General features: G+C 40.4%; 1 protein-coding gene across 10 annotated transcripts in view; it reads left to right on the top strand.

Annotated features, from left to right (window-relative positions):
- ccdc13 (coiled-coil domain containing 13) overlaps window positions 1-23,880 on the top strand; it is a 101,279-nt gene that overhangs the window by 64,980 nt on the left and 12,419 nt on the right. For 7 of the 10 annotated variants that reach the window (XM_087140056.1, XM_087140050.1, XM_087140051.1 and 4 more), the window contains 12 exons: window positions 3,594-3,733; window positions 5,567-5,662; window positions 6,613-6,735; window positions 6,863-6,967; window positions 7,715-7,933; window positions 8,583-8,759; window positions 9,677-9,952; window positions 11,358-11,527; window positions 12,229-12,333; window positions 13,165-13,296; window positions 14,347-14,595; window positions 18,741-23,814. In XM_087140056.1, coding sequence (XP_086996182.1) covers window positions 3,594-3,733; window positions 5,567-5,662; window positions 6,613-6,735; window positions 6,863-6,967; window positions 7,715-7,933; window positions 8,583-8,759; window positions 9,677-9,952; window positions 11,358-11,527; window positions 12,229-12,333; window positions 13,165-13,296; window positions 14,347-14,595; window positions 18,741-18,909 — 1,961 coding nt within the window. In that variant the 3' untranslated portion in view covers window positions 18,910-23,814. Of the gene's footprint in view, window positions 1-3,593; window positions 3,734-5,566; window positions 5,663-6,612; window positions 6,736-6,862; window positions 6,968-7,714; window positions 7,934-8,582; window positions 8,760-9,676; window positions 9,953-11,357; window positions 11,528-12,228; window positions 12,334-13,164; window positions 13,297-14,346; window positions 14,596-18,740; window positions 23,815-23,880 lie in introns of those variants that run through there. The other 3 variants (XM_087140052.1, XM_087140053.1, XM_087140054.1) reach the window with 3 other exon arrangements.

Below are 23,880 nucleotides of genomic sequence, written 5' to 3'. Positions count from 1 at the left end.
ACTGATTACTAGCTTCCGTTGGATGAGCACTCAAGTCGTGTGCTACCGTACCTTCCGGTTCCAAGTAGGGCTGTGCGCGGCAGGCGTGGTTGGAACTGAAGTGATGTCACACTTATGAACCAGATACTGCATGTCTTATACTGCTCTTCTGAAGTCCTTCAATGGTTTAACACACCCACTTCACAGAAAGTTCCTCTGTGTGTCTGCTCAGACCTGAAAAAAAAAGTTGCTGTGCATAGAAACTGCAGTGCAAAATGGGTCATGATGTGATCATGGATACCTGTTAATCAGTAACAAAGCCTAATCAAGCTCTCAACAAGTGGCCTGTGGCATCGTGTATGCGTGTACAATCTACGCCCCTTGGAATCTTTCAAGTGAAGTGCACAGGAGGGGATTTGACTGACAGTGACAGTTTGCTTGTTTTTTTTATACCTAATTTGACCTCAGACGTGTCAAACGTTACATTAAACCTGTCATCTGTCTTGTTAGAAGTAGAATCTTTGAAACCCAGGCATTATTTATGGAATTTAATATGGCATGAAGTTTATAGTGCACTGCCAGGTTTGATTAGACTGATTTCAGTGTATTGTGGGGAGACGGTCCACAAATGGTAGTCCTTGTTTATACATAACTCAGTAGTTTTTGCGTCATGTTGGACGCTTATGCTTCAAGTTAAAATTTTTCTTGTTGTGAAGCTATGAAATTATAATTTTGTGTTAAAGGGCAGCTGCATTCAATTTTTTTTAATTCCAACATCCAAAAGGCACCTTTGTGTCTCAGTTTTATAACCTTATTTTCAACTTTTTTTCACTATTTCAAAGGGTATTTACCATATTTTTGGTACTACATGTAATGAGTATTTCCATATTCATTAGCAAATACTGTGATGTCATGTCAAGAAGCCTCAATGTAACATCGGTTAGTACACAAAAAAGTCCTGCATTTTTGCAGATTTTTCTGAACTCGGTTGTCTCTTCTTTGCTGATTCATTGTTATATATGTGTATAACAATAAGAAAGCATCAATCTCTCTCTCAGAAATGTTTTCAATCAGTAAATTCTGGGTTTACAATTTGAACAGAAACACATATGCACTTAACCATATCTTCCCAAAATGACTTCACAACAACAGCACCCTCAGTTGTCTGGAAACGAATTGATAATTTTAACTTTTTAAAAGCATGCACTTTTCAATGCATTTAACCAAAGGGGAAAACAAAAGAGTTTGCATACATTGAAGAAGAAAACAAAGTAGAAGAAAAATTGTGCCTAAGAAAAATTCATTGCAGCTACACATTAATGTTTATTGAATACTACACGCAAACATGAAGAATTAGCAAATGAACTAGAAGACACATGTACATGTAAGATCGTTAATTACCCTGAAGGTAAAAGATGACTACGTTTTGAGAAATGTATGGTAACTTACTGTAGTATAGATTGATTTGATTGAGAAATTTAATGCCATTATTTAACAGGTAGGAGGGCTGGTAGGTGGGTATGTGGGTCCGTTGCAGAATTTGTAATGACAAGTCAGTGGCTTGACTTGAGTTCGACTGGAGTCAATTTTTCAGCAACTTTACTTGACTTGAGTCCTGATGAAGTTATGACGTGACTGAAGTCACTGCGAGCAAATGACTTGTACTGACTTGAGCCTATAATCAGAAGGGCTGACTAAGGTGAAAGTTCATTGGACTTGAGTCCCCAAAACAAAAGCAAACTTATTTGCAAAAAACAATATTTGCAATGACTCACAGTCCCAAGAACTATGTTGTGTGACCACATGTACATGTAGAAACCCAGAGGTACACATGTAGATTCTAAAATGCTGAAAAATGACTTTCACTCTTGTTTTATTTATCTGACTGTGTTGAGATAATTGTGACACAGAGTGACTTGAGCTTAATACTTGACTCATCTCAATTTTTGGCCTAATGACTCGACTCAAACCACTGTGTAACAATCCCTACCAAAAATTGGATTTAATTGGAATGAATTGGGTCCACTTGGCAATCGACTGGTGCTCAATTAGTTTCAGTTGGTATGTTTTCTCTCCCATTTGTTTGCCCCCATCAAGTGGAGATTTCAAATGAGACGCAATTGGTTCCAATTGGGTCGCTTTCAGCTTGTTTCCCCCATCAAATGGATTTTTCAAATGGGACACAATTGGTTCCAATTGGGTCGCTTTCAGCTTGTTTCCCCCATCAAATGGATTTTTCAAATGGGACTCAATTGGTGTGAAATGGTCCAACTCAGAAAAGGTCCAAATTTACTATTCAAACCAATTGAACCCAATTGGACTCCAATTGATTCCAAGCAAAAGCAATTGGTTTTGGAATTGGTTATTGAATTAGTAAGTGAATTGGATCCAATGGGTAAGTGAATTTGTCTCAATAGGTAAATGAATTGGACATTTTCAGCAGGGATATGACTAGACTCGACTTGAGTCACAAAATTAGTGAATCATTACAACTCTGGTCCGTTGAGCCTGTCTTCCACCAACCAACCCTTTGGTGGTATTGAAACACACCAAATCTGTCTCCTCAGTCAATTATTTGCTGATGTGTTTTTGTAGGAAACTTTTAAAGCTTCTAAAATCGGCTTCCTTGAAAGGAGGGGTACAGTACTTGTATTTCTCATTAGCCCCATCGCAACACAGTCTTATGTATGTACATGAAAACCAATTTATTGTGACGTATCAGACATCTGTATTACTTAGGCAACCATTTCAGACTGCACACATTGAATTGGATTGGCATTTCCATTCTCCCGCATTTATTACATTGTGGGCAGTAAAATAGACACCTACTTTTTTGTTTGGCATTACGTATGGTATGGTGTGGCCATATACATGTATTGTCAATAAGTTTTATGTGTGAAGTATGTCTGATATACAGATGTGAATATGCACTTTTCATGCTACTGTGCACATGCACCAATAGGAGTTGACTTCAGAGTATAACTCGCTAAAGGCTGTTGATATTTGATAATTGTCAGATGATTGTACTATGTCAGCTCACTATCTCAGCTGAGCACGTTTAGAGATTGTCAATTGAAAGCATGTCTGTGATTAGTTCAGACCTGGGAAATATGTTTTCCAATTGTTTAGAAAACCCGGGATCTACTCCAGTAACTACATATTACACAGACCTAACCAGGCTGAATGGCAGGCATAAGTGTGTCACGTTTTCCTTAATTGCGTGAAGTTTGCTGCTGAAAGGCCATATTATGCATGTTTGCTGATTGCAAGAGATAAAAGACTTCTTGGAAATGTGTCTTTCAACCCCTTCCATTGCTTCACAGTGTATATATGTATTTGAAATGTGAATTTTGCTGAACCCATTTAACAGGTCCCAGACAAAAGGCTATGAAGAATCATGCTGCTGAATGCTCATACATTGTCAAACATACACGTTAGGGTTTGCCCCTCGAAAATTGCAATCTCTCCTTCCCCTCTTTTTTTTCCCTGAAAGTCCCTAATTCACCCTTGTTAATGAGAATTCAATTTGGACTCATCAATTCTCCTAGGAGAGTGCAGTAGAATTGAACTATTTATCCAGTGCAGTGTGTGTTTCTGTTTTTCCTTTGTCAAAGGTGGAGGCATTGCAGGTGACACAGCGGCTATGAAGATCGTCGAGCTGTCCAAGAAGAATCGTGAACTGACGGCGGAACTGGAAAGTGAGCGGACCAAAGTCAAGCAGCTCATGCGCAAAGTCCGCGACACTGAAAAGGAGGTAAATATGATGCATTATCATCTCCAGCTACAATCCTGGACAAGTTGGAACATGCCTCCCCCTCACCCCCTCGTTTCTCATTGGTTAAGCTGGGCTTAATCTTGGTCCAATAAATGACCGCAACATTGAGTGGGGGAGAGGGGAATCTTTTCACTGCACTTCCCACAAATATTTTGTCCAGAATTGTGGCTGTACATCATCTCAGACTGGAGTTTTGGTGAAACTGAGGGGAAACGTTTTTTTAACAGTAATGTGCTGCTTTGTGGCTGTTAATTTAAAGAGAGGCGAATGTTCAAGGGGCAGAAAACAACTTGCAACAAGTTGTTGGTTTCTGTTAATGAAACAACATCAATTAAACTGGTTCACCGAAGAGAAAATAAACTTAATAAAATGTAGCATTGAGGATTATGCGCACCTCAAAAAGATATTCCTTGATTATTGTGCAGGTTTTTCTACACATTCTACTGTCACTTGATCTGTGTTGATGAAACAGGCATGCATCTTGATCTTAAACGTCAAAGTCTTCTTCCATGGATCTGCACTGATAGCACAGACTTCATGTATAGTGTGCTAACAAATGACCGCGAATGGGCTTCATTTTGTCACCATTTTTACGAAGAGGTGAACTTTCAACCGAATACTAAAACCTATGTTTCAAGAAAATTGGATTTGAAGTTGGTCTCTTTTTCAAATACTTAAATCTCCACTATTTAGCATGCCTTTTACTTAACCAATGCTACTTCATGAAAGAGAGCATCCTTAATCTACCAAATAATAGTTACAGAAGTCACTTAAAATTGTTTTTTGTTCACAAACAAATTTGCCTGTAGGTGAAAATGCGAAAATTCCTGTGACGTTTGTCTATTTTTGTTATAGTGCGTTGCAGGTGCAAAATTGTTATATTTGTATACATATCCAGCATCAAATGTGCCTCTTTGTAAAAACAGTGAAACAAGTTTGCCCATTGTTTTGCCCTTTATTGCTAACGCTTTATCTACGGAAGACAAATTCGCCTTTTCGTGAAAATGCAACATGCTGTGTAGTTGAAATTTCATGCTGTCCCCACTCCACTAGAGGGTTTCTGAGTTAGGAGGCTCTAGCCTTTTTGGAGTTTTGATAAATTTGCACAATTTATCTTGTGTCTACATGTACAAACTTGGGAGGCTCATGGTTTAATCCTTTGTTGATCTTGATTCTTAGTTCTGAGTCAGTTATAACTGGCTATTGTCTTCAAGAAATATGAGTTTGAATTGTAAAGAAACTACTTCGAACAGGTTTTGCATTTTGTGTTACCACTCTGCAAACTTTGAATTGCAACAAAAAGGCCATAGCAAAGCCAAGAACGCTAACTACAGTTTCATGCTTCAGTGTTCAAAGCAGTGGCAGGGAAACCCTGCAGTTTGTTAGTATTTGATTACGGATTACCAGTAATTGTTTGGTGAAGGGATAAAGAGAATAACAAGCTGGGAAAGGTGTTGACAACATCAAAAAGGCAGTGGAAATCTGGCCCCTCTCTCTCTAGTGAAATGCTGCCCTCGTGTGCTCCAGGTAGATCATTGTGATTTGGCTTATTTCAGCAGATTTGGCAAAAATGATTATACCAAGTTGTAGGCATTGCATAGCCTAGTTAATTTTGCCAAAAAAACAGAAATTTGAAAAAAATCATGATTTTTGCCAAAAGTGTCTCTTCATGAAAATGGTGGGTGACATTTTCGGCTATACACTGATAGAATACTAAACTGGTTCGTAATCAAAGAGAACAAAGGCCATATTCTGGCCATTGGAATTTCAGTGAGTGAGCTTTTCTTTTGATTTTAATTTCCCACCATGCAGTTGGCAGTGGCTTTACAGCAGTCACAGAATGTGGAAGGCAGGGGAAAGAGTGGCCAACAGAGGCCTGTCCTGACAAAGGAACAGTCGCAGAATCAGGTACAAGTATGGTGTTCACTATGATGGAGCAGTAGCCATGGTGGCTGGTACTCGGTCAAGTTTTGCTGAGCATTAAAATATGGTGAGGCTTGTTTTTTGGCGCAAGAGTGCTGTTAAATTTGGCTCAGGAAATGGACGGATTTTGTGGAGAAAATGAAATGTTTCAAAATGTGGGATCCGGAATCGCATATATGCAATCAGAACGAAACCAACTGTGGCACTCCATGAAAAAATGTTTTATCTCTGAGTGGAGATTTAATAATGACTTTCTGAATGGTTTTTGTCACACCTGGTTAGAAATTTCACGTTTAACCACTTGCTGCCGGGGGACCCGTTTTCGAGCACATACGTTTTATACACGAAGCCGGGGAACCTGAAATGGGACAAAGGGAACTGGGCCCTGTAACAAAAGACTGTACTTGGAACAAAAGACCAGGCTGCTGGGCATTACCGACATGTTTTCACTCTCAATAGTGGAGATAATCCAGCCTTGTTTTGAAACAGTATACCACGGTTTGGGGCATTTAGAGCGAGTGGATTACCACTGGGGACAAAAGCGCTCCACCACCACAGCGATCAGCCACACAGCACCGCTGCACGCTACTCTATCTGGCCCCTATTGAAAAGAGGTCAGCAGTGCACTGTGCCAGGTTTGTGAACGAAAGAAATTTATATAACATCGCACAATCTGGGCTCTTTTTACAAGGTTGCAGGCCTGGCTGAAATACTCAGGTGTCAATAGATTTCGTCTGTCAGACTAGAGTGGCCACCAGACAGTCATTCGTGTGGGTGTAAATGTCCATTAATTGAAATGATGAATTTTTGAAGAATTTTGAAAACTCAAAATCTTGGAAGAGTCCCGATTATGTGCACTGCATTTTTCAAACCACCTGGCAGCAAGTGGTTAAAGTTGGTGTACCACTCAGTGACAATCTTCTTGTACTGTACAGGCAGAAGCAATGGCAACAGAGTTGAAGAACCTTCAGGACACCCTGGCCAAGAGCCAAGCCAAACAGACTGATTATCGCAACCAGGTCAACGTCCTGAAACAGGAACTGAAAGTAACCCATAAGGTAGGTTAAGACATCTCGAAGTGTTCTGTAAAAGGGGGCATGAATTGGATTCGCACCTGGAACCTGGAACACCTTGGTGGCAGTCATTGAGAAACACCTCAGTCTTCCACATTGTTGCTTCTCGCAGATTCTCTCCAGTGAGCTCGGAGAAAACGTCAATATCCAGGATATCAAGAATGACAATAGTAGCTGGAGGGGTCGTGCCCAGCAAATCCTACTGCTTCAGAACAAGGCAAGTCTTTGACTGCTTTCCTCTGCACATGTCCCTCCCCAAAGCCACACAGTGACTATAAGCATGCATCTAGAACTCTTTGTGGGTCTTGATTTATGTTTTTCTGCATGAATGGGAGCCGTGAGTATAGTGCTTAAAAAACCAGTTTCCGTTGTTTGCATGACCCATGAGGTCTCTATGTATTAATTTAATTATTGATGTCATTTCTCAGGATACATAGGTAAAAAAAACAGTACAAACACAAAACATTTGATATAGACAAAAATAAGCCAAAGACAACATCTAATCAGCTTTCGAATGATTTCTCCGAAAGGAATGGATTCCTGTCAAGGGGCAGACCTTCAGTGTAGCCTCAGCTATTAATTTCCTTGCATGCAAAGTGTGCAAGCATGTAAAACAACAACCACCAGATGATCAATGTTTGTGGAGGACATATCACATTTAAGCAATATGCAATACAATAACAGGTAGTTGTTTCACTGGTTTACAAACCAATCATGGCATTGCATGTGTGTGGTCTTACCATGCCTCAGAGGGTGTAGAATTGACAATTGACATTTCTTTTTTCACAGATTCATTGGGGATGAGGCAACATTATTGACCTAATAGTAAACTATTGACCATAAAAGATCCCAAGGTTGGAAAAGGCAAAAGTGTAGTCCAACATCATTTTGTCCTGGAGACAAATCTTTACTCACAAGCCTGAGTCAGACAATTCACACTCTTGTTTTTGTCATTTCTGGGCAGGTCTCTGAGCTGAATCGTCAGCTGGACCAATTCAAAAGTCGGCCGGGCACCGAGATGAGCCTGGAGGAACAGTTTATGACCATGGACGTCTCGGACGACCGCTCCTCCTTGACATCTGCCCTCCCGAGGGGCCCCAAAGGGGGAGGCGGGGGGACAATGGATGAACGGCAGAAGCTGAGGATCAGACAGCAGGAGAGAGGGAGAAGAGAAGAGCAAGAGGTTAGATACCCACGGAGCTTTGAGCGTCGCTCACACTTCAAACAAGAAAGCATGTTGTTTGAGATTGCACCGGTTAGAGTGTAGATGTTGAGAAATACATATACAGCTAATTATTCAACTGAATATGCACAACCGCTTTTTCAACACATCAGGTTTTCAGCTGAATGTGTACAACCAATTTTATTAGTTGATTATACAAAACAAATTTATTTCAACTGACTGTGCATAACCAAGTTTTCAAGTAAATGTGTGCAACAAAATATTCACTGATTATGTGCAAAATATGATGCACCTACCGGTATGTAAAGGTGCACAGGGGAAAATGGCTTTGAAGTGACTTGGTGCAGAAACTTTGCATAGTCTACCACATAGGTGGTAAATTTAGTTGTACATGGAATTCATGGTATCCACAGCCAGTGTAATTTTGAACACAAAAATTGTGTTTTGTGGTCCTGCCGCACTGAGTTAGATAATAGATAACCAAGAAAAGAGGGAGTCATCCAAGACAAATCGGAATGACTGATTATTGTATACTCTGTAGCCCACTGGCAGATGACATGAGTGTGCAGTGATCACCTGACCAAATCTGTACGATCATGCTGACTGACATGTTGACTCAGGATCGTTCCTGATGGGTTTCTTTGTACAGAAAGCTGCCTTGGAGCTGAAGTCCATGGAGGAGGACTACAGTAAGTTGAAGGAGAAGTTGGAGGCTTCTAAGGCACGCAACAAGGTCCTGGCCAATGAAATCAAGTCGGTCAAACAGCAGTTGACTACCTTGTTAGACAAGGGTAAACATGACAACGAACTGATTGAAGCTTTGTTGGTAAGTGTAAGATTTGTAGGCACTGGAAAGGGGGGTGTTTTGGAAATATTTGACTTAAAATGTATCAGATGCATTCAGTAGTATTTTTTGTAACAAGCACTTTTGTGTGAAGTGGTTGTAGGCATTTTGGCAAATAATGTCCAGTATTTCTTACGTCAGGTGATTGGTTTAAGGATCTGAATTTGGCAATTTTGGCATCTGACTCCAAGTATGTGGACAAAATTCAATCTCAAGGAAATTTGTATTTTCCACTGTTCTGTGATACATGTACATGTTTGTTGGCAAGTATTCTAATAAGATTTGCTGTGGAAGATTGCATATAAAATATTGACTTTTGCAAAGCACACTGTTTCCTCAAATCATTTGAAAATGGCCTCCCTTTTTTTCAGCCGTGAAGAACTATAGGGTCTGTCCAAAGAGTTTCACCAGTCAATATCGAATCTAGGGTATAGATCCAGAAGGGACCAAGTGGGTAATTTTTCGGAAAAAATGTGATTTGTAGCAAATTGCTTAGGAGGATGTATATCACTGCCTCTTGTACTGGCGGCAAAACGCTTGCACTTTTCTTTTCAAGAAAGTGACAAAATGTCACTGGGATAAGTCTCCCATTGAAGCTCAATGAACACTTACATTCTATTACTGTATCTTTATCAGATCACACAATCATGTTCCGTGGTTGAGGTGACTGTTGAACTGTGGTTCTTGTGTGGACCAAAAGCATAATTGGAACAAACCAACATCTCGGCAATCTGGTCAAAACTTCCCTTACAAATGAAATTGTCCTCTCAATACATTTCAAGCTGGGGCCTCACTACAGCCCTGAGGAGTTTGGAGGTACGGCACCATCACTAAAGAGGACCCAGAGTTTACATATTCCATGTCCTCTTTGTTTTGCAATTCTGTCATGCTGTGACTAGAGCCAGCAGGGCCAACTCAAGAAGCACCTGGAGCTGAGCAGCAAGCAGCAGCAGGAGGTCCAGAGGATGAGGGAGCAGGCCAGCCAGGAGCTTCAGCTCAGGAGCCAGCAGGATGCCAACACCGTGGAGCAGCTGAGGCTCATCATTAAGGAGAAGGAAGCCAAGATCCGACAGCTGGAGGAGACAGTGCAAGAAATGAGCCAGATGGTTAGAAGAATTGTCCAATTCCTTGATTCCAGCACTCTAGGATCCTCCAGAATCTTCCAGAAGTTTTTGGTAGATCATAATGGATTAAGGAAGCTAGATCGCTGTCACTTTTACTTGACATTGGGCTTGATGGCTCTATAAAGTCCAAGTGCTGAGAATGTACCATTGATTTCCTACGTAATGAGGATTTAGGAGGATTGAGCAAGGTTAATAGCAAGAAGGCTCAAGGAGTATAGGTTTCACATTGTCTTTTCAATGTTTAAGCTTGGATGTTTTCAATATTTGGTGTTGGATGTTAAATGATCCTCGTGATTATCAGTTTTCGGTAAAATTTGTGAACTGTTTTTGATCTTCAGTCTTCCATTTTCAAGTCTTAATCCTGACTTCTCAAGTTTCCTTTTGCTAAAACCCTTCTTGGGTCTTCCAAAGTTCTCCACAGTGCTGAGAGACAACAAGATATATTTTTGCTCCCAATCTTCCTGGGAGCACCGTGCCCCAGGTACTTTGTTTTAACCCGTTACAATTGTGTTTAACCACTTGGTGCTGGGTGGATTTTCAAGATTTTCCATTTTCAAACTTCTTCAAAAAATCATAGCTTCATTTACTGGACATTTACACCCACACAAATAACTGTCTTGTGACTACTCTAATCTGACAGACAACATCTATTGATGCCCGAGTATTTCAGCCAGGCCTGCCACCTTGTAAAAAGAGCCCAGATTGTTATGTAACTTTCTTTTGTTCCCAAAACTGGCATAGTGCGCTACTGGAGTCTTTTCAATGGGGGCCAGATTTGTGTGCAATGGTAGGTATAGCTCATCGCTGGAGCACTTTTGTCCCTGGTGGTAATCCGCTTGTGTTGAATGCCACAAACAGTGGTGTAATCTCTCAAAAAAGGACGGATCTCCTCTGCTATTGACAACTGAAAAAAATGTTGGCAATTCCCAGCAGCTCGGTCTTTTGTTCCGAGTACGGTCTATGTTATGAGGCCCGGCTCTTTCGTCCGGTTTCATGTATTAAGCCTATTTGCCCGAAATGGGGTTCCCCGGCAGCAAGTGGTTAAAGTTCTCGAACACCTGATGTATTTTGAAGATTCTGTAAAAGTGACGATTGATCCTTGTTACCTTTGTTCTTCACTGTGGTGTCTGCTATCTCCAATCTTCATTTTTCAGCCTTCAGTTGTCAACTGTCTGTCACTTTTCCCTCCAACTTGATTTTTCTTCTTGAAAACTGCATGCATTATAAATATGTTATTTTTTCCTGGCAGGTGACAGTTCTTGAAATGAGAATAACTTTGAATAAACACAGACAATTCTGTTTTTATCTGCCTTATCATTCCTTAATTCCAAGGCTTACTTATGAAAATGTGATTTTTTCAGTCAATCAAATGGCAAAAGTTTCTCCATGATACCCAAAACTGAGTGAGCGTTCTAGTCATGCAGTGACTCATTGTTCCCCCTTCGCTCTCCAACAGCATGAACAGAAGTGGCAACAGCAGCAGACAATCCACCTGAACGGTGGCACAGACACAGCCCCCGACAGACCCCAGAGCAGACCCCTGTCCATCATGTCAGTGGACAGACCAGTCCCAGCAGAGAGGCACAGTGGCGTGTCATTTGGCTCCCCAGCACCTCCGCAGTCAAGGTAAGCCTTCTGCACGCCTGTACTCTATAAACCACATTTTCAAAATGGTTCTTTATCAACTTGGTGATTTTTGCGGTCACTTTGAAAACAGAATGTTTTCCCAGCTTAAGGGTAAAGAGAATTTTGGCATTTAGAAGGGGCTGAAGCTGAAATGATAAACATTAGTAGCAAGATAATGAAGGAATAAAAGAAATTTCAAAACTCCAAACAGGAAATTGATCGTCGGAATTAGATTTTAGGTCAAATTCTCAAAGTTTGAAATGATTCTTAACCTTTGCACTTGGATTTTTTGCCTCCTTCCAAAGACAGTTATTTAACCTTCAAATACTGTAGGTTGGATCCATACAGTCTTGTTGTTCCATGTGCTTTGTTGCCTCCTTCCAAAGACAGTCATTTAACCTTCAAATACTGTAGGTTGGATCCATACAGTCTTGTTGTTCCATGTGCTTTGTTGCCTCCTTCCAAAGACAGTTATTTAACCTTCAAATACTGTAGGTTGGATCCATACAGTCTTGTTGTTCCATGTGCTTTGTTGCCTCCTTCCAAAGACAGTCATTTAACCTTCAAATACTGTAGGTTGGATCCATACAGTCTTGTTGTTCCATGTGCTTTGTTGCTTCCTTCCAAAGACAGTCATTTAACCTTCAAATACTGTAGGTTGGATCCATACAGTCTTGTTGTTCCATGTGCTTTGTTGCCAGGCAAGGAAGTAGACCACCGACGGGCAACAGAAGTGCGTCCAAACTGAGTAATGGAGAAGTGTCAGGGAGAGCATCATCCAGGGGTGTGCGGCCGGCAAGCACAGGGTAGGTCTGTCCCTCTCAGAGTTTCCTCGTAGGTAAACCATACATCTGGCTCGCTTGATTCTTACAGACAGTTGCCCCCCCTCCCCCGCACACGAAGTTGAAGGGTCATACTATTTCCACCTTATCTGTCCATGGGTGTGTGTTTTGGGGAGGCCTTTTCTGCATGAAGGGGACATTGACAGTTTCTTTTGTTGGGAAAGTTGGAATCTCCCTGAGTGGACCAAAATTTTTCCTTATATGCTTTTGGTCCCCATTGAGTCTATATTTCAACATGAATGTGGTCTCCGTTACCCAGTAACAAGACGTAGTATCCATACTGTGTAGGTGTGTGTGTGCCTGGAAAAATCTTGTCAGTGTAGTAACTTGAGAAATACTTTACATGTGAACTTCAGATTCGGTTTTGTGAATTGTTCTTTGTAATCCGAACAGGCCTGTTACATTTTGGGGTCGAAGAACAAGGGTCAGAGCCACAGCAGCGAAAACAATAGAAATTTAGACAGCATGATAAGTTAAGAATTAGGGAGTTATTCAACTACATATGGAAGTTTGCTCATAAAACAGTAATGCCGCAGACACGTGATCTCTAAGATTGTCATTGTGACAATAGTATTTATCAGTACACCTGACTTATTGTATTTGTCAACCTCAGCCTGGTATGATAAATAAGTCTTAGCATTTAGCAAGTTAGGTTACTTCAGAGAAATTCTTTCTTAACCAGTTTTGCATCGTGACGTAGAAATGTCTGTATCCTTTTGTTGTAAAATGCCAGTAGATCTGATTCCAGCTCAGTTTTTTTCTCATTTCTCATTTGCTCCATTACCCCGCCCCCAGGAGTTTGACTTCGGCATCCGGCGAAGGTTCAGAGGAATGGAGGAGGCAACTACAGCACTGCAAGTCACTGTGTCAAGTGGCAGAAGTGGAGAGAGACAAATTGATGGAACTGGTGCAGATATTACAGACCAGGTTAGCAAGGACAAGACCTAGCTACATCTAGAGAGGACAGAGTCCTCACATATTCTGTCTCTCTTTGGAATGGTTTGGCAATGAGGGACGCATTGAAAGTTAGCCAAAGCATAGGGTCGTTAGCAGCAACAAGACCTAGCTACATCTAGAGAGGACAGAGTCTTCACATATTCTGTCTCTCTTTGGAATGGTTTGGCAATGAGGGACGCATTGAAAGTTAGCCAAAGCATAGGGTCATTAGCAACGACAAGACCTAGCTTCATCTAGAGAGGACAGAGTCCTCACATATTCTGTCTCTCTTTGGAATGGTTTGGCAATGAGGGACGCATTGAAAGTTAGCCAAAGCATAGGGTCATTAGCAACGACAAGACCTAGCTTCATCTAGAGAGGACAGAGTCCTCACATATTCTGTCTCTTTGGAATGGTTTGGCAATGAGGGACGCATTGAAAGTTAGCCAAAGCATAGGGTCGTTAGCAACGACAAGACCTAGCTTCATCTAGAGAGGACAGAGTCCTCACATATTCTGTCTCTCTTTGGAATGGTTTGGCAATGAGGGACGCATTAAAAGTTTGCCAAAGCATAGGGTCATGGATGCCTAACTCATGTGCAAAGTTTCAGCCAAATTGAGCCAAGCATTTCACAGTTACCGTCAGCGGCATTTCACACTGCTCTTGGGAATCAGCACTTTTTTAGTCGCATTGTCATTGAGAAGGTTAAGGATTTGGGTCACCGTGTGTCACAAATTTGCCCAGTACATTTGTGCGATGTATGAAACCAATAAAAGACTAGCACACAAAATTTATATTTGGTTGGGTTCCCCCAGCTTTGGCTGAAAGGGGGACCCACCCACCCCAGGACAAGTGCAAAGAAAGCAAAAAGGAACAAAATTTTTTTTAAATACTTCACGCATAAAGAAGTCAAGATAAAGAAAAATTACATTCAGAACTAGCTGTTTGTAATCGAAGATATAATTCAGTGGCATCTGAAGCATTTGTCCCTGTTTGAGTTTACCACAATGTTCAATAAGCATCTGTTTCATTGAATTACAGAGCTGACGAAGCCAACGTCAAAACCACAGAGGCCCAGAGCAGCTTACAGGAGGCCAAGCAGCGCAACGTGTGGCTGGAGAAACAACTCGGAAAGGTCAAAGTTGAAGGTAGCACCAACAGCGGCAAAGGGGCCAAGAAGTCATCGACGGTTGTCAAGATGTCGGTCTCGGGGGGTTATCTCGCAGACAGCGACTTGGTGGAGGGGGACCTTCCCCTGAATCAGCAGATGCTGGATGAGCTACAGACAAGGTATTCTCAAGGTTTTTTGCAAAATGAAGAAAGTGAGACATTTTGCAGTTGGCTGTCACAGACTGCAAATATGACAGTTTGATGTCATGGTTGCTTTTTTAACTAAAGCGTATTATGCAAAAGATCACTATCTCATATATCTAAGGAGAGCTTTTGCCTAACGAATATTTTACTATTAACGCTGAAAAACCTTTGCCTCAAAAAAAGTAAATGTTGTAATCCATAAACTACAGGGTTTAGGTTTGTCCAGATTTTTCCCGTTTTCTGGATTTTGTGTAAGATAAATATTCAGGATGTGGATATTCCATTTAGCATGGCTTTGCTACAGTTACAAGTATTATTGTGCAAATTTTGCAGGAAAGCAAGTATAGGACTTGTGCAAGTTGAGGTTTGGATAAAACTCATGTTCTTATTTTGGTACTCCCACTGGAATGCATTTAGCCAATCAGTTTTCATTTACGCGAGATTTCTCAAGCACCATTTTGCTCGTCCCCCATGCAATCCATCAGTTGTCAATTCATTTTATTGAAATGGCTTGTAAATATTTGATCATGTTGGAGATCTTCCAGTTGACAAGGCCTGAAAAATCTGTGCAACGGTGGCTTGAAAGTCAGTTGGAAAGAGAAGCAGCGAAGGGAAAGATGATGGACCTGTACTATCCTGATTGAATTTTTAAAAAATCAACAAGCAAGTGTAGTGGTACAGAGAAATGAATGTAAGGAGGCACTTTTCCTTTCAACGTTTCAGTTTTTCGTAAATTTCACCCCTGAAAGTAGAACACTGAGGTTTAAGCTGTGATGGCATGTTATGCAGATTAAAGCACATTTTGTGTTATGTTTTTGTTTGTGTCCTGCAGTATTCTCTTTTGCCAGAAATGTAGCTTTCCCCAGAATTTGAACAATTTGAAATTCAGGCAAGATTCAAATTAGCCCTATCCACCTCGAGCAGAAGCACTCCTTCATCTGTTGGAAAGAGCCATATTGGTTGGGAGTGTTCATTTTGTTGGTAGTGATGCGACTGCAGTCCATGCATTTCACAGTTGTTGGTAATTCAGCAAAGTTCAGTTCTGACTAAAGCTCCATTGCTAAAACAATCGTCCCCTCTCTTGGTCCAGCTCAAGGCTCATTTAGACAATAAAGTAACTTTTGGGTTGGACAGAGTGAAAGATTTCAACAGGATGGCGATTTCAAAACCCAAATTGTGACACCAAAAGAAGCAATCAAAATTTGTTAAACAGAACAGGATTCCTTTTAACCACTTGCCACTGGGGTTTCCCGGACACGTATGCTTTATACATGTGGTCTCTGAAATTGGACAAATTGAACTGGGCCTTTTAACAGAAGACCGTACTCGGAACAAAAGACCAGGCTGCTGGGCATTACCAACATTTTTTCACTCTCAATAGTGGAGATAATCCAGCCTTGTTTTGAAACAGTATACCAAGGTTTGGGGGATTTAGTGCGAGCGGATTACCACTGTGGACAAAAGGGCTCCACCACCACAGGGATGAGCCACACAGGACCACTGCACGCTAATCTGGCCCCTATTGAAAAGAGGTCAGCAGCGCACCTGTGCCAGGTTCGTGAACAAAAGAAAGTTACATAACACCACACAATCTGGGCTCTTTTTACAAGGCTGCAGGCCTGGCTGAAATACTCGGGCATCAATAGATTTGTCTGTCAGATTAGAGTAGCCCACCAGACAGTCATTCGTGTGGGTGTAAACATCCATTAATTTAAATGATGAATTTTTGAAGAATTTTGAAAACTGAAAATCTTGAAAATGTCCCGAGTATGTACACTGCATTTTTTAATCCAGCCGGCAGCAAGTGGTTAAAAATACAAAAACTTGGTATATACCTGTAGAAAAAAATTTTGATGTTACTGACTCTTTGTGATCAAACTCAGACAAAAACTTGGGAGTAAGCTACTTTAAAGGTCTTAAAGTTCTACATTCTGTGTTTGCTGGGAATGGTTCATGAACTTGATTGAACCAATGACTGGCCACTGAAAGGACATACTCAAGGACTGAATTACCAGAGACGAAGGATGCAGAAGCTGGGATATGTCAAACTTAAGCTGCCAATAAGACAATCCAGTATTCCAACAGTGCACTGGCAAATGAAGTGTGTGATTGATCATTTGGGATATCCGGGATATCAATGGCTATACATAATTCATGGCTCACGTTCATAGAAAACGTGTGTGCTGGTGTGAAGTCGGGTGCTTTGACCTCATACCTTGCCTCAATGAAATGCCGAATTGACTTATTAGGCATTCAAGATTGCATGTTTTGAGACTTGAGGTGTTAAGTTGCGGCAGGTATTTGTTTATGCCTTCTGGTGTACATGCAGAACCTCACATACCCACGCTGTTGGCCTCATGTTAAGGTGGACTGTTGGTGAATAGTGAAAAAGCCTTCTGCCATAAAAATAGTCGGGCTACAGTAAACATGGCCATGTATTTGTAAATGTAGGAAGTACTTCAGCTGACGCCTGTTCCCTATGAATTGGTCTTTTCATCTTTTCTTTTCATCTCTGTCACGACAAATTACTTCCCAAAGAAAGCTGTCAAAGAAACAGGTCAGGCAGATATTTACAGGGTGTTATGGCAAACACCATTGTGTTAGCAGTTTCAGAGGTATTGTATGATAAACATTGCTTCCCATGCTATGGGAAATATTTGACGAAGCATCGTGGAAGTATGTGGCTTTTTATCCCTATTTCTTTCATTTCTAAACATTGTTAGCTGATTTCTCAGGGTTTTGGGCACAGTGTAGAAGCCTGGTTATTTAAAAACACTGTATTGTGAAGTACCAGTAATCAAAGTACAACGCTCTAGGTGGAACTCCAAATGAAATTTATGTGCGATTTACAGAGAATCAGGATTCCTTTTATAGATGTTTCTGGTAGATGTCATTTGGTTTTGTCATCTTGTCTTGCTTTCACCTAGAGACACTTATAGGCCTCATCATTTTTCCTTTGTTTTGTTTCAACAACTTTTGATGTTTTCATCCCATGCCTGACTGCTTCAAGTGTGTCATCATACTGCAGACTCAGCACCAATGTCCAAACATCCGATGACCCTTAGGTACACAGAACAGAATGGCAGAGAGCTTGGATGTGAAACTAAACATTAAGACTTGCAAAAACTTCATTTGCTTTTGTAGTATAACAAGTTTCACTTTGTACTGATACAGAATTTGAAAGCTACTATTAGCTTTAAACAGTTATCCTTTTCAGCATTTTTCAAAGTGTACAATAAAAAAGGGAGGTTTGGCATGATTTTGGAAGATGGATTCCACCCTTTGACACTTCACATGGTTCTTTGTGGTCTGTGAAATTTTTAAAGTGCTTGTGTAAACAATACAGGCAATTCATGATAGAGTGAGCCACCAAGAGGTTGCTAAGGAGAGGCCATTTTTCAAGTTTATGGTCCACCATTAATATGACTGATTTGCCTTGATTTGCATTTAAGCGTATGATAATAAATAACTTGAGGAAATAGATCAGGGCATTCCATGAAATGGAAAGAAGACTGGATTTATTAACACTGATACTCAAAATACAGTCTAGAATCTTCTACCTTTGCACTGCTGGCAAATAGAATTTGTTAACCATTTCCCAAAATACACTGCCAAAAATGGCCCCTCTGCAGTATGCTCTTGGCACGGACGTATATAAAAAATTCTGGACTCTCGAAACCATTAATTAGCTTATGGAGATCATTGAATCCACTAGCGGCCATTTTACCGAGCCGAATACAAAGCTTGCCCGGCATTGCCCGCCTTTGTTCTCCCTGGTGTCAATAGAAGTGAGCCAACCCACGCATTTGTATTTGACTCGGTAAAATGGCCGCTGGTTGGCTTCTTTTTTCATGTAAATGCATTGCAAGTCCAGTTTTTTTTTAATACACATCTGTGGCTGTTGTACCACACTACATGTATGTTGTATATTACGAGAACTGTGAATGGGATTAAAGGTTCTTTGTCACATTTATACTTCTATTAGTATTTGTGTGTACATGTATGGAAACTGTTTTTCAAAGGATTGTCAACCTTCTGGTACTTTTTATCTCAAGTTTCAATCTTTAACCTATAGATGGTGTACATACTTTTTCATTTACAAAGTCTCCTTTCTTTCACAGGTTAGCTATCAAGATTGATGAAAATGATGCCTTAAAGTCGGCCGTGAAGAGCACTCTAAAGGCCAAGGAGGAAGATCTGAAACTGTACCATGACATGATGAGACAGACGAAGGAGGTCTTCCTGCAGGGACTGCGGCAATTCAGACAGAGCGGAGGAAACAGCAGCTAAGAGTTTGCCGGAAACCAACACCAGGATCAAGTGAAGGTAGTTCACTGAACTGCAAAAGTAATGGCTCCTGGTAGGAGGCATTCAAAATAGGGTACTGAAAACAGTGTCCAATTTTTAAAGCTTTTCCATGTCCTTTTTTTTTTAGGGACGGGGGTAATAAGATACTTTATCCTTATTCACCACTTATGACATGTTTTGCCTGTTTATCAAAATCTTTTTAAGTTGACATCAGTCCTCTCGGAACAGTGGCTCAACTGGGGTATATTTTGAAGGGCCTACTTGGAGGCCCTTAGAGAGCGTCTCAAAGGCATCAACATTGGCATTCCATTCCATTTGGAACATTGATGTTTCTTTTGAACATGCCGCGTTCCACTGGGAACACTGACAACATTCCTGTAGAAGCATTCAGTTAGGAACACGGCATTCCTGTAGGAACGCCGTGTTCCCCACGTTAGCAGTTGGGCATACATTTGTCCATGTAGTGGAAAGCAGGAACACATAGCTTCATCTTAATGTTCTGAATAAGTTTTTGACTGACAGATTTCTACGACATAATTGGTTTGTTAATTTTTTACTCGAGTCTTCTGTTTGCACTGACCAAGACGGACTATCACCACATTTTTCCCTTGTCTTATATGGGGGGCGGGAATGCCCTCCTTAGTTATGCCACTGTCTTAATTTGTACATACGTACATATTTCTAGATTATTGTTATAAGGCATATGGACAGTGAGGCATTTAATGTACCCTTGGATATCTTTGGTACATTTTTCATGCGTGACATTTATTTCATAACAGCATGTTTGCTTTCGATAAAAGACAGCTTGGGGTCTTGCTGTTATCGATAGATTCAGGAATGTTGATGCTTTCTGCACTTTTCTCTGTCATTTCTTGCACTTTGATATTAGTCAACTATTTGGATACCGGAGACGTTTATTTCTTGGTCAGGAAAAAAGTTGGCCAGAGTGTTTAAAACTGGAGACTAGGTTCAGGTACTAGATGAAGACTACTTCTCGAGTCTGTTAGGGCCATTCAAAATTACACTTTTAATTTTTTTTTTCACTCAGCCTACTTTTGGACATTAACAAATTGACTTGCTACTTGAACTGATGCAATTAATTATTTGCATATGAACACTTACAAACAGGGACTGACAGAATTTTTTTACCAGTGAGAGTGCTGGTTTTCTAGAGAGTTGACCAATGGGAGTGCTGGTTTTCTAGAGAGTTGACCAATGGGAGTGCTGGTTTTCTAGAGAATTGACCAGTAAGAGTGCTGGTTTTCTTGCCTTTCATGCATCCCCTGCACCCCTTGCCCCTTTATCCAGCCTGCAGCTTTCTTGACCTTTCCTTTTTTCTTCCTGCATTTGTCCATGCTTGGTTGATTCCTCGTTTGCTTGTTTGTTCTTTTGACTTGTCCTTTTGCCTTTGAAAATGATTCTGCTAGGATCAAAATGTCAGGCCCTCCATGTTTTGTGATAAACTTAAGTGAAGTAAATGTATCAATCATCAAAGTATAATCAAAGTATAATGTGATCCAGGTGGCACCTAAAACAAAAAAAATTTAAAAGTCTGTTAAAACAACTCCAAAAACTTCTGACATAGTATTCAGTGCTCCTAACTGCTTCAAATCAGCCACACTGTTTCTTCTGTGTCAACAATCGAAAAGTTTTGGCTAAACTTTCTGTCTGCCATGTCTGGTTGAAATTCCATCATGAATCTATGTTTTTTGAACTATCAAGTTGGATTAGGGCTTCATCAGTCTCTCTGTCTGATTTCAAAAGGCTACCGTCGCCAGGCTGCTCGAGCAAAGAGTCATTTCAATGCCTTGTTGTGACAAGAGCCAAAATCCTTCCATTTCTTGTTGTGAAACAAAACATTTTACAGGAAGGAGTGCTTTTTGAATGACAAGCCTTTTTTGGGGTGGACTGAATCAGTTCAGCACACTGCCAACGTGCTGTAGGCCACATTTGGTGTTTCCTTTGGTTGTTCCACTTCCTCCTACAAAGTACTTCTCTTTCCCGCTCACTTTATTTGTCTGTGGGTATTTACCACCAGTGAGTTTTTTCCAAGAAGTTGGGTTTAAGTGGAACTGTATGTTTAGGGGAAAAAACATCCCCAATATTAGGTCTTCAGCCACTCTTTCTGCCGCAGTTGAGTCCTGGTCAAAATACTTCGGCCTGGAGTAAGCTGCAGTATTAAACCAGCCAACGACGAATTCAATTTTGATGATGTCTGATTGAAGAATGTGAAAAGTCATAATCTCTTTCCCCCTGAGAGATGCCCTTTGTGGGTCTTGGGTTCAACTGGGAGACTTTGTTTCTGGTTTTGAGAAATTCAAGGGCAGACATCATGGGGGTTTGCCACAAGCATTACTTCTCAGGTTACACCGAGTTTCAGGGGTGAGCTCCATCTGCAGAGGTACATGTATATTAAATTATTAGGGTATAAGGCCCCATTCACCGTACAAAGTGAAGTCTGCTTGGGACGTCCCTGGTAATCGTGCACAAACTTATTGACATTTTGAATTTAATATATTATGATTGTTGATATATCTGCATCTGTAGTCTATACTGCTAAATTATTGAAGCCAGTTTGCGAATACTGAATTGTACAGTCAGTAGATGAGGATTTTGTTTCACTCTCATGAGCAAGCAGCAAATGTACTCAAACACATATGCTGTACTTATGCATCAAATTCACTGTTCATGTGTACATGATTCACAATTCATTCAGTCTAATGCCACCGTGTTCTGCAAACCTGTCCATGAATTGGAAATGCTTGCACTCAGGTTAGCTTCAAAGTTTCTCTGTGGAGAAATGAAGAGTCGATGCACTAGTACTTTTTATCACTGGGCCATAAGGTCAGGTTTTTCAAACTTCTCTCAGCTTGGGGAGGTAGTGGATTCCAATCCACACAAGTTCAGGGTGGGTCATTTCATGAGAACTCATGCTTTGTTAGAAGAATTTTTAAGAAAATGTTGGAGCTTCCTCCAGACTGTGTTGTCAGTCCAATAATCAGATGGGTAGCCAGTCCAAAAGTGTGAAGGGTGGAGGTGTGGGTACTTGGCGGTGCTTGACCTTTGTGTCAGTAGTGCAGGTGCTTGACCCTCTGCCAACTCCTGCAGGTGACATATCCAGTCTCCCAATAAGACTTTAGCCATTGCCTAGCAAATCTCTTATTTCATACAGGAGTGAGTACTACAAATAACCTGGACCGAGGGTAATATTGTGGAAGACTTTATGCACCGAGTGATAAAAACAGAGTCATTTGAAGACCGTTGGTGAATACGCCAACGGCTGGAGGTTCTGTAATCTAAAGAACATAGCATTTGCCATCATATTGTTAGTTCTGGATGCTTCTAAGGCATCTTCATTGTTGTAATTTTGTTTTACATCCCACATTATCTCCAGAAACTCTCCGTTTATATTCTTTGCAGGAAGTCAAGCAGATACCAGTTTGAGGCAGGCGGTAGAGAATGAAATCTTAATGTTACTCAAGAAAGTAACTGAAGTACAAAAGATACAAAAACTTTAGTATTTATTACTTTTAAGGTTAGTACATGCCTCAGGACCTCTCCTTCCTCTATTGATGAGTTGGTTTGTTCTGTCTACCCTAATTGGTTTCAGTAACAACATCAAGTTGACTGCTGTACAGTTTCATATTATCAAGATTTTTATGTGTAAATTGTGTACATAGCCACAGCAGAAATTGCCTGATTGATTACCATGCATACGCTTTATTTTTCCCCTTTTTCTACTGTCTTACCATTTCAAATTTTTCCAATACCTTGACTTTTAATCCGTCCAAAAATCAATAAGCGTATCATTCAAATGTTTGTTTGCGCTTTCTTGAAAGCAGCTGAGAAAAATCAATTTTTTTACATTTTGAGTTCTGCCCACCAGTTCACTAACCTCCATTGTTAAAAGTTCAGTTTTGAATAATGTCCATTTCTTTTGTGAAATTTATGCCAAAATATATGTGTTATAAATGGCACAGGATGGTGCCTAAATTAAAGGAAACTATTGTTTAAAATTTGTTCACAACTTATCAAGTTCTTTGATGTGGAATATTCCTGTTCCCTGACAAACTAGTAACAAAAAGTGATGGCAATATTGCATTTGTCCATTTGTGGTATGCAGAATTTGCTTTTGTTATAAGGATGCATCTGTTTCCATAACATTTTAGCATCCTCACAATAGTGTATTTTTCAGATTAATTAATGATCAATTGAAAACACTGCGGTTAACCTTTACAATTCACGGAATTTTTTTCTTGCAAATTAAACCAGGAAATAGAGTTGACAAACTAATGGGTTTTTTTTCAACATGCTGGTAGCACGTTTGGTCACACCTGCCCTTGACAACACAAATATCTTGATTTTTATATTTTTATTTATCCACGGATTACATACTACCTCTCCATATGGTGCTTTTTGAAAGTGAATATATTGTTCCGAAATGCTATATCTATTTTGATTGTTCCATTGCTGCTGGCTTGGATAACATGGTTAGGGTGGGGGGCATTCCCCTGCTTTACTTAAAAATAGACTACAGATATTTAAAACACACTAACGCGTTGTACCAGGGAAAAAATGGATGTGTGTTATGTCACACATTAAGCACTTCGAAATCTTGGCTTTTCTATAACTGTACCCCCCCCAAAAAAAACAATGTTAAACAAGATTAAGTGTAATCAGAAACTTTTTCTGTGGTAATGCAACTGAAATACAAAGGGAAGGGGACTTGAAGTGCACCCCTAGCTATGGAGTTGGCAGTGAATAATTGTCAGATTGCATTCTCTGGACAATTGTTAGATTGCATTCTCAGTTGGCTTTTGGAAGAATGCTTTGTTGCTGGTTCTTGATTAAAGGAGGTGGCCATAGTTCCTGAAGGGATAAATACAATGGCATTCAAGTAGTGTATAATTGGAAAAAAAGGAAGTGGAGTTCTTTCTCATGATGAGGAAAGAA

This window comes from Acanthaster planci, linkage group LG08, assembly GCF_054643075.1.
Source record: "Acanthaster planci isolate LZ-2023a linkage group LG08, COTS_SCS, whole genome shotgun sequence".
Classification (NCBI taxonomy): Eukaryota; Metazoa; Echinodermata; class Asteroidea; order Valvatida; family Acanthasteridae; genus Acanthaster; species Acanthaster planci.
Note: the sequence above shows the minus strand (reverse complement) of the source record. Positions and strands in the feature narration are given on the sequence as shown.